Below are 11,307 nucleotides of genomic sequence, written 5' to 3'. Positions count from 1 at the left end.
TCGTGCAGGACTTCAGATTTCGGGGGCACATTCAGCCCAGCCGATTGCAACTACTCAGGACTATGTAGTTCATGTTGTTCCAGAGGACGAGCAGCGTAGGTAAGAGAGGTTTGGTAGACTTCAGCCTCCGACCTTCAGTGGTGCAGAGGGGAGGATGCTAAGGTTTCTTGGATAAGTGTCAGAGGATGCTTTGTACAATGGGTATTCTGGGGACCAGCGGGGTTGTTTTCACTACTTATCAGTTTTCTGGAGCTGCCTTCACTTGGTGGGAGACTTTTGAGAGGCATAGGCATGTTGGTGCAGCACCCCATACCTGGCAGCAGTTCTCTGTTCTCTTCCTGGAGAAGTATGTGCCGTAGTCTCGCAGAGAGGAGCTACGTAGGGAGTTTGAGTGGTTGCATCAGGGAGAGATGACTGTGACGAAGTATGAGATGAGGTTCTCCAAGTTAGCTCGTCTTGCTATTTGGTTGGTTCTGACGGATAGAGAGAGGATTAGGAGATTTGTTGATGGCCTCACTTATCAGCTTCATATTCTCATGACCAGGGAGAGAGTGACTAGTGCTATTTTTGGGGAGGTTGTGGGTATCACCCGTGATATTGAGTCTGTTCGTCGTCAGGAGCGAGAGGAGAGGGAGGCTAAGAGGCCTTGAAGATCTGGTAGTCACAGTGGTACTCCTACGAGAGGTCAATTTCAGCACGACAGATGTCGTCCATTCAGGCATGCTCAACTAGCTCACCCAGGTTATCATGGGGCGTCATCGGGTCATGGTTATTACATTACTCATCAGGGCCAGTCATCACTGAGTGCACTTCTAGCTCAGAGTTTGTCCCGTGCTCCATCAATTCAGGGATCTTCTATGCTAGGTGCATTAGCTAGTCATTCTGGTGCGAGGGGTTCCCTTCATTAACCTCCTCCAGCACCTGGGAGTTATTATGAGTGTGGAGAGATGGGCCATATGTGGAGGCAGTGTCCTCATCATCTTACGGGTTTATCTCAGCAGAGGGGTCAGCCATTGGTTTTAGCGCTAGTTACTTTACCACCACCTGCCCAGCCAGCGAGGGGTGAAGGTCAGTCAGCTAGGGGTCGCCCCAGAGGGGGAGGTCGATCAGGTGGCGGTCAAGCCCGTTTCTATGCACTTTCAGCTAGACCCAATGCTATTTCTTCAGATGCTGTTATTACAGGTATTGTTTCAGTATGCCACAGAGATGTCTCTGTATTATTTGATCTCGGTTCCACCTTTTCTTATGTGTCATCATACTTTGCTCGTTATTTGGGTATGCCTTGTGAGTCTCTTGCTTCACATGTTCATGTATCTACCCCAGTGGGCGATACTGTTGTTGTACACCATTTGTACCGGTCATGTATGGTGACTATTGGGGGTCTGGAGACCCATGTGGATCTTTTATTACTATGTATGGTGGATTTCGATGTCATTTAGGCATAAATTGGCTATCTATGTGTCGTGCTATTCTGGACTGTCATGCCAAGACAGTCACATTGGCTATACCAGGTGTGCTACGGGTTGAGTGGCGAGGTGTGACTGATTATGTTCCCAGTAGAGTGATATCATTCTTGAAATCCCTGCGTATGATTGGGAAAGGTTGTCTTTCGTATCTATCCTTTGTGAGGGATGTCAGTGCCGAGATTCCTAGTATTGATTCCATTCCAGTTGTGAAGGATTTTTCCGATGTGTTTCCTACATACCTGTCGGGCATGCCACCGGACAGGGATATTGATTTTGGTATTGACTTGGTACCGGGAACTCAGACGATTTCTATTCCGCTATATCGTATGACACCAGCAAAGTTGAAGGAGTTAAAGGAGCAGCTTCAGGAACTCCTGGATAAGGGGTTCATTCGGCCTAGTGTGTCACCTTGGGGTGCGTCGGCTCTATTTATGAAGAAGAAGGATGGCACTATGAGGATGTGCATTGATTATAGGCAATTGAACAAGGTAACAGTTAAGAACAAGTATCATTTGCCTTGCATTGATGATTTATTCGACCAGCTTCAGGGAGCGAGAGTGTTCTCCAAGATTGATCTCCGTTCGGGTTATCAACAGTTGAAGATCAGTGACTCGGATATTCTTAAGATAGCTTTCAGGATCCAATATGGTCAGTATGAGTTCTTGGTGACTTCTTTTGGGCAGACTAATTCCCCAGCAACGTTCATGTATTTGATGAACAGCGTGTTCCAGCCTTATCTCTACTCATTTGTCATAGTCTTCATTGATGATATTCTGGTGTATTCGCGTAGTCAGGAGGAGCACATGGAGCACTTGAGAGTTGTGTTGCGGAGATTGAGGGAGGGGAAGCTTTATGCAAAATTCTCCAAGTGTGAGTTTTGGCTCAGTTCAGTGGTTTTCTTGGGGCACGTGGTGTCCAGCGAGGGTATTCAGGTTGATCCAAAGAAGATAGAGGTAGTTCAGAGTAGGCCCAGACCGTCTTCAGCCACAGAGATTCGCAGCTTTCTTGGTTTGGCGGGTTATTATTGCTGTTTTGTTCAGGGATTCTCATCTAACGCATCATCCTTGACCAAGTTGACTCAGAAGGGTGCTTCATTTGTATGGTCGGACGAGTGTGAGGAGAGCTTTCAGAAGCTCAAGATAGCTTTAACCACAACTACAGTGTGTTAGTTTTGCCATCAGCTTCAGGTTCATATACCGTGTATTGTGCAGCTTCGAGAGTTGGTATTGGGTGTATACTGATGCAGGAGGGTAGAGTTATTTCTTATGTTTCTCGTTAGTTGAAGCCCCATGAGAAGAACTACCCCGTTCATGATTTGGAGTTGGCTGCCATTGTGCACACGTTGAAGATTTAGAGACATTACTTGTATGGTGTGTCATGTGAGGTGTTTACTGATCATCGTAGTCTTCAGCACTTGTTCAAGCGGAAGGATCTTAATTTGAGGCAGCGGAGATGGTTGGAGTTGCTTAAGAATTATGATATCACTATATTGTACCATCTGGGAAAGGACAATGTGGTGGCCGATGCTTTGAGCCGAAAGACGGTGAGTATGGGGAGTTTGGCATATATTCCAGTTGGGGAGAGACCTCTTGTAGTGGATGTTCAGGACTTGGCCAATCAGTTCGTGAGGTTAGATATTTTGCAGCCCGGTCGGGTATTGGCTTGTATGGTTTCTCGGTATTCCTTATATGATCGCATCAGAGTGTGCCAATATGATGATTCGTGTTTGCTTATCCTTAAGGATAGAGTTCAGCATGATGATGCCATAGATGTGACTATTGGTGATGATGGGGTGATGAGGATGTAGGGCCAGATTTGTATGCCTAATGTGGATGGGCTTCGGGAGTTGATTCTGGAGAAGGCCTATAGCTCGCGGTATTCAATTCATCCGGGTGCTGTGAAGATGTATCAGGATTTAAGGCAACATTATTGGTGGAGAAAAATGAAGAAGGACATTGTAGGATTTGTAGCTCGGTGTCTCAATTGTCAGCGGGTGAAATATGAGCATCAGAGACCGGGTGGCTTGCTTCAGCGGATGGATATTCCAGAGTGGAAGTGGGAGCGGATCACTATGGACTTTGTAGTTGGACTTCCATGAACATTGAAGAAGTTCGATGGTATTTGGGTGATTGTGGATCGGCTGACCAAGTCTGCGCACTTCATTCCTGTGTACTACCTATTCTTCAGAGCGGTCGGCAGAGATCTATATTTGGGAGATTGTTCGTTTGCATGGTGTCCCAGTTTCCATCATTTCAGATAGGGGCACTCAATTTACTTTGTTGTTTTGGAGGTCTGTGCAGCGAGAGTTGGGTACTCAGGTTGAGTTGAGCACGACTTTTCACCCTTAGACGGATGGACAGTCCGAGCGCACTATTCAGATATTAGAGGACATGTTGCGCGCTTGTGTCATTGATTTCGGAGGGTCATGGGATCAGTTTATACCGCTTGCAGAGTTTGCTTATAACAATAGCTACCAGTCGAGTATTCAGATGGCTCCATATGAGGCTTTGTATGGGAGGCGGTGCAGGTCTCCAGTTGGTTGGTTCGAGCCAAGTGAGGCTAGGCTATTTGGGACAAACTTGGTGCAGGATGCTTTAGAAAAGGTGAAGGTAATTCAGAAGAGGCTTCGTACAGCGCAGTCGAGGCAAAAGAGTTATGCTGACAGGAAGGTTCGAGATTTGTCCTTTATGGATAGTGGGGAGGTCCTGTTGAAGGTTTCAACCATGAAGGGTGTTATGAGATTTGGGAAGAAAGTTAAATTGAGTCCTCGGTTCATTGGGCCTTTCGAGGTGGTTCGGAGGATTGGGGAGGTGGCTTATGAGCTTTCTTTGCGACCCAGCTTGTCGAGTGTGCATCCGGTATTTCATGTTTCCTTGCTCCGGATGTATATTGGGGATCCGTCTCATGTTCTGGATTTCAGTACGGTTCAGCTAGATGATGATTTGACCTATGATGTGGAGCCAGTAGCTATTTTGGGTCTCAGGTTCGAAAGTTGAGGTCAAAGGATATAGCTTCAGTCAAAGTGCAGTGGAGAGGTCGGCCCGTGGAGGAGTCTACCTGGGAGACCGAGCGGGATATACGGAGTAGATATCCTCACCTGTTTGAGGCTTCAAGTATGTTTCTTGACTCGTTCGAGGATGAACGTTTGTTTAAGTTGGAGAGGATGTGATGACCCGGCCAGTCGTCTCATGAGTTACCGCTCTGTTTCCCCCATTTCTGCTTCTTATTGCTTTGTCTATTGGTTCTATATGTGATCGGCTTGGTTGGCTCGGGTTCGGAAAGGTTTTGAGAAGGTTTGAGACACTTAGTCTCTTTTGAGGAAGCGTAAGTTGGAAAAGTCAACCGGATATTGACTTATGTGTTAAAGGTCTCGGATGTGAGTTTCGATGGTTCGAATAGCTTCGGGAGGTGATTTGGGACTTAGGAGCATGATTAGAATGAGTTTTGGAGGTTCGGAGTAGATTTAGGCTTGAATTGGCGAAGTTGGTATTTTGGCAGTTTTCGGTTGATAGGTGAGATTTTGATATAGGGGTCGGAATGGAATTTCGAGAGTTGCAGTAGTTCCGTTGTGTCATTTGGGATGTGTATGCAAAATTTCAGGTCATTCGGACGTGGTTTGGTCGGGTTTTTTATCAAAAGCAAAATCCGGAAGATTTTTGAAACTTAGGCTTGAATCCGAGGTGTTTTGGTTGATTCGATGTTGTTTGAGGTGTGTTGAAGATTGGTATAGGTTTGAATAAGGTTTTGGGATATGTTTGTGCTTTTGGTTGAGGTCGCGGGGGCCTCGGGGTGATTTCAGTTTGTTGACGGAGAGTTTGGAATTTTTGGAGAAGCTGCAGATTTTCTGCCTCTGGTGTTTCCGCAGCTGCGAATTGGGGACCACAGGTGTGATGTCGTAGATGCGTGAAGGGGGCCACAGAAGCGGAACATGCCTGGTAAGGCAGGAACCGCAGATGCGGTTATGGTACCGCACCTGCGAAGGCGCAAATGCGGCTGGTGCATCGCAGATGTGGAAAGCTGGAGGATAAGTGAAAGCTGTAAAAGCGACTCTTGGACAGCTAAAGCGGTACCGCAGATACAATTGATTGACCGCAGATGCGAAAATGCCTGGGTCAGAAAGTATAAATTGTTTCCTTTGCGATTTTTGAGCTATTTCACCATTTCTAAGTCGGCTTTGGAGCTTTTTGGACGATTTTCAAGAAGGAATTCAAGGGAAATTCATTGAGGTAAGGATTTTGGACCTAAAACTCGTTTCTATGGATTAGGCTTGTAATTAATGGAATTTAAGGATCAAAGTTTGGGGAAACTAGGGCTTGAAAACTTAGACCTTTGATTGAGGATTTGAATGACCATTTGAGGTCGGATTTCAGAACTTTTGATATGTATGAACTCATGGAGAGATGAGGAATCTATTGATGTAAAAATTATCAAATTCCGAGACGTGGGACCGAGGGTCGGATTTTGGTAATTTCGGGATTTATGTTGTAAATTGAATATTTTTGCTTGGGTTTTGTTCCCTTAGCATATTTTGACACCGTGATTCTGATTTTGGATAGATTCGACGCAAGTGGAGGCCGATTCGAGGGGAAAAGGCATCGCGGGCTAGAGATTTGACCTGATTGAGGTGAGTAATGATTGTAAATGATGTCCTGAGGGTATGAAACCCTGGATTTGCACATCGTTGTGCTATATTAAGGTGACGCACACGCTAGATGACGAGCGTAGGGTTGTGCACTGTTGGGGATTGTGACTTAGTCCGTCCCGAATGACTATTTTACCACGTATTTGACTGAATTCTATTTGTTATCATCTTGTTTTGGGTTGAATGTCACATTTGGGTTTCGTGCCAACTATTTGAACTCTTAGGGGTTTTTATTGATATTTCCTCACTGTTTTGACTTTATACTTGAACTCAGTCATACTATATTCCACTGTTTTCATAACTCAACCATGTTTTCTCTATTTTAATACTTAAATGATCTTTTAAATGATATTTTGAGCTGAGAATCATGTTTTGCTATTACCCGAGTGCCATGTGAGGATTTTGACTGAGTAAGGCCGAGGGCCTATTTTTGAGGAAACACTGATTATGATTATGAGGCCGAGGGCCTGAGATATGTACGCCACGAGATGGCTTGTTGATATGAGGTCGAGGGCCTAGTGATGATACCACAAGATGGCTTGATATTGCGCTTGGGCTGAAAGGGGCCCCTCCAGGAGTCTGTAGACCCCCAGTAAGTGCGAGTACCCATTGTGATGTGAGATATAGCCCGAGGGGATGGTATTGTTGACGTTGTGTCCGAAAGGCAATTCTCTATGTGCTTATCTGTCTTATTTGTCTGTCATTTACCTGTTTAATTGTTGAATATGCATCTCTTGATTTTTAAACCGAACTTATATGATTTTATATATCTTTACTGAATCATTGTTCTTACCTGTTTTACTGCTTCATTATAGCCTATAATGTGTCTTACATGATTTCATGTTTTCAGTCTTTATGTATGATTATTATTCATTGAGTTGAAGTACTCACTTTACACCCTGCAACCTATGTGCAGAGTCAGGCGCATCTGGTCCCGCTCCCGAGTGTTGATCTTCCCAGCTTAGGCAGACCCGAAGATTCTCTAGGTAGCTACCGGCGTTCGCAGTTCAGAGCTCCTTCCTTATCTTATTTCTCCTTGTTTTAGTTTTTGTATTAAACTCTGTAGACTTTTTCTGAGTATTCTAGATTTTTAGATGCTCATGACTAGTGACACCCCGGTATCGGGCTTTGTTGGGTTGTATTTTGCATATTGTTCTGTATTGACATTGTTCACCTTTGGCTTATTTATCATGTTCAGACTTGAATCTTATTGTTTAACTGCTTAAAACTGGAAATGAGTAATGTCGGCTGGCCTTGTCTTCATGAGAGGTGCCATCATGACCGGGTCCGGGTTTGGGGTTATAACACCCAACCTCCACCGGAATCACATTCTTCGAAGCATATACAAGTGAGAAGGTTATTTCACCCTTGCTCGATTTCGCTGTGGTTCAATATGCCCAAAATATACCCGGTAGCTCATCTAGGCACTTGCCTTTAGCATGTTCTAACTTCATTTTAATGTATTGGATTACTACCTTGTTCGTTGACTCTACCTATCCATTAGCACTTTAGTGGTATGGTGAAGATGTGATTCATTTGATCTTTAATCCTTCCAAAAACTTTGTGACTTTGGAACTTATACATTGTGGCCCATTGTCACAAGTAATTTCTTTTGGTATTCCAAACTAACAGATGATCTGATCTCATATAAAATTAATTATCTCTCGTTCTCCAATATTTGGTAAGCACCTGCTTCAACCCATTTAGTAAAATAGTCAGTTAAAACCAAAAGAAATTTTACCTTATCGGATCCTTGGGGTTAGGGACCTACTATGTCCATTCCCCATTTCATGAATGGCCATGGTGACACCACTGAATGAAAAAGTTCCACCGGTTGATGCACTAATTGTGCATGACGTTGACACTTATCATAAGAGTAACTGATTTTCTTGAATTGCTCAGTGAGCTTTTCAAGATAAGCATGGTATGTCAAAAGTTTTTCATATTTTGTTTTAAATTTCTCTTGAGTTTGGCAGATGATAAGCGTTGAATCCTTTTGTACAAATGTCCTCGTGTCTTACTCTATTCGGGGCCAGTAATAACTAACTTTTATCAATTTGAGAATAAATGATTCTACGTCGGTGTGATTCTCACACACTTCTTCATGAACTTCTCTCATCACGTAATCAGCCACTAATGTCCCTAAACACCAAGCCAATGGTCCTTGGAATGACCTCCTGTACAATTGACTGCCAACAAGGCAGTAACGAGCTTCCTTAGTCCACAGTGCCCAAGATGCTTTCTGGTCTTCAGGCAATTTGTCATGCCTTAAATATTTTATTAACTCATTTCTCCAATCCCAAATTACGTTGGTTGAGTTAACTTTATAATAGTCGTCCACATCCAAAACCGAATGCAACAATTGAACGACTGCACTGGAATCAGTCCCTTTAATTTTCATGGATGACCTCAAATTGGCCAATTCATCTTCTTCTACGTTTTCTTCCCTCTAAATATTTATAATCAACCATTCCTTGAACTGGGGAAGCAATACTTGAACCTTATTCAAGTATTGTTGCATGCACTCCTCCTTGGTGTCAAAAATTGTATATACTTGATTCACTACCAGCTGGGAGTTGCATTTAATCTCGATCACCTCGGAGCCAAGTCCCCGAGCTAATTCAAGTCTTGCAACCAAACCCTCATACTCAGCTTCATTGTTAGTTAATGGCACAGTTCTAATGGCGTGTCTCAGGATTTCTTCCAATGGAGTGATTAATAATACCCCGAGATCGGACCCTTTTACATTAAAAGCTCCATCCGTAAACAAGGTCCAAACACCTGATACTGTTCCCAATACCAACACTGCTTCTTTAGCAGCTAAAGGCATTAATACCGGACTAAAGTCAACCACAAATTCGGCAAAAACTTATGACTTGATTGCAGTCTTGGGCTTGTATTTAATGTTGAATTCACTGACTTCGACTGTCCATTTAGCCAAAGACCCGATAACTTAGGTTAATGAAGGAGATTCCTCAAGGGAAATGCTGTCAAAATGGCTATATGGTGACATTGAAAATAGGGCCTAAGCTTTCGAGAGGTGACTACGAGATCTAGAGCCAACTTTTCAAGGTGCGGATAACGTGTCTCCGCTCCCGATAGAACTTTACTTACACAAAAAATAGGAAATTGCATACTTTCTTCTTCCCGGACTAGAACAACGCTTTCCGTCACTTCCGAGACCGCTAAATAAATTAATAATTGCTTACCTTATATTGGTTTTGATAGCAACTGAGAACTAGATAAGTACCTTTTTAGATCTTTCAACTCTTATTGGCATTCCAGAGTCCACACGAAATTGTTCTTCTTTTTCAAAAGTGAAAAGAAGTGATGCCATTTCTCCGAAGACCTCGAGATAAACCTGCTGAGAGCCGCCAGTCTACCGGTCAATCTCTGTACCTCCTCCAAACTTGTTAACTGGTCCGATATATCCTCGCTGGCTATGACTTTGTCGGGTTTACTTTGATTCCTCTTTGAGAGACCTAAAATCCTAATAATTAATCGGAACCAACTCCTAAAGCGCACTTCTCCAGGTTGCATTTCATGTTGTATTTTCTCAGAATGTCAAATGTTTCTTGGACATGTTTTAAATATTCTCCTGCATTAAGAGATTTAACTAACATGTTGTCAATATAAACCTCCATTAGCTTACATATCTATTTTTCAAACATCTTATTAACAAGTCTCTGATAAGTGGCTCCGGCATTTTTAAACCCGTAAGGTATCACATTATAGCAATATGTGCCAACATTTGTGATAAAATAAGTATTCTCTTGATCTTTCAGGTGCATCCTAATTTGACAATACCCGGAATAAGCATCAAGAAATAACTCATGCCCGACCGTAGCATTAATCATTTGATTAATATTTGGCAACAGAAAAGAGTCTTTGTGGCATGCCTTATTCAAATATTTATAATCTACACACGTTCTAAATTTTTTATTCTTCTTAGGTACTACTACTACGTTAGCTAGCCAATTGGGATAATTTAACTCCCAAATAGAACCTACATTTAGCAACCGGGTTACCTCTTCTTTGACAAACCTATTTCTAACCTCTGCTATCGACTGTTTCTTTTGCCTTATCGGAGGGAAGTTAGGATCCAAGCTCATCTTGTGGATAGCCATTTCTAATGGAATACATGTCATGTCTGAATGCGACCATGCAAAACAATCGACATTAGCTTTCAGAAAATCTATAATTTTTAACCTTAGTTCGGGACTCAACCCCATTCTATAGTGAAATTTTCTTTCTGAGAACTCTTCGAACAAGGCTACTTGTTCAAGCTCTTCTGCGATTGAATTGGTCACATTTATTTCCTCCGGTACCTAAAATGACCTCGATACCTGATAAAATTTCGGTGCTCCTCTTATTTATTATCTTCAATCGGGATGGAAGAAGGCACTGACTCTTATAATTTCTATTTGCTTTCTTCTTGCCTTTGCTGCTAGATAAGGTAACTGCATTCATCTCTCTTGCAGCCAGTTTATCTCCTCTGGTGTAGGAAATAATTGTTATTTGCTATCTGCTTGAACTCCTCTGGTGTAGAAAATTTTAGCAATTGATGTTAAGTTGAAAGCATAGCCTTCATTTCAAGCATCCATGGTCTTTCAAGTATCACATTGTATCCCGTGTCGCCATCTAGTACTTCAAAAAAGTAATCTTTGTTACACCTTATGCGTGTGTTGGTAATAGGATCTCTCCATGGGTTGTTAAACTCGTTAAGTTGAACTTGGCTAGAAGCTTTGTTGTTGAAATTATGTTTTCGATTAACTTCACTTACTCTAAAACTCTCCATTGTATGATGTTGGCTAAACTTTCTGGATCTACCTACACACATTTAATTTTAAAATCTAAAACTTTAAGAGAAACTACCAGAGCATCGTTGTGCTATAGAAGAAGTCCATCAACATCCTTTTCTATGAAGGTGGTGTCATCTTCTGAAACTTCTCGGATCCTCTTGCCATGAGTCACTAAAATCTTCATCTTATTTGGTGCCAAAAATATCACCACATTTACTTCGTCTCCACAAAAGATCATGCTTATCGTCATACGAGGTGACCCTGTAGTCGATTTTGTTGGTTCTGCGACATCCCTATTTTTTCCATAGTTGCTCTTGACCTGATCACTTAAAATCTCTCTGAGGTGACCATTCTTCAACAAAGTCTCTACCTCTTCACGAAAGTGTCGATAGTACCC

The 11,307-nt window shown here is 42.7% G+C and overlaps 1 protein-coding gene across 1 annotated transcript; it reads right to left on the bottom strand.

The window, feature by feature from the left end:
- Positions 1–8,125: 8,125 nt before the first annotated feature.
- On the bottom strand, positions 8,126–9,445 carry LOC138878526 (uncharacterized). The gene is made up of 2 exons (XM_070158213.1): positions 9,359–9,445; positions 8,126–8,557 (listed from the first exon to the last, which is right to left on the bottom strand). The coding sequence occupies exons 1-2, from the start codon at positions 9,443–9,445 to the stop codon at positions 8,126–8,128; spliced, it is 519 nt and encodes a 172-aa protein (XP_070014314.1).
- Positions 9,446–11,307: the final 1,862 nt, after the last annotated feature.

This window comes from Nicotiana sylvestris, chromosome 9, assembly GCF_000393655.2.
Source record: "Nicotiana sylvestris chromosome 9, ASM39365v2, whole genome shotgun sequence".
NCBI lineage: Eukaryota > Viridiplantae > Streptophyta > Magnoliopsida > Solanales > Solanaceae > Nicotiana > Nicotiana sylvestris.
This window is presented reverse-complemented; position numbering and strand designations above follow the sequence as displayed.

Bases quoted from the DNA above. Each gene is read 5' to 3' on its own strand.
- LOC138878526 (XM_070158213.1), bottom strand. From the start codon at position 9,445: ATGGCATCACTTCTTTTCACTTTTGAAAAAGAAGAACAATTTCGTGTG. The intron at 8,558-9,358 runs GTACTTATCTAG...ATAAATATTTAG, and splicing joins GAGTTGAAAGATCTAAAAAG to AGGGAAGAAAACGTAGAAGA.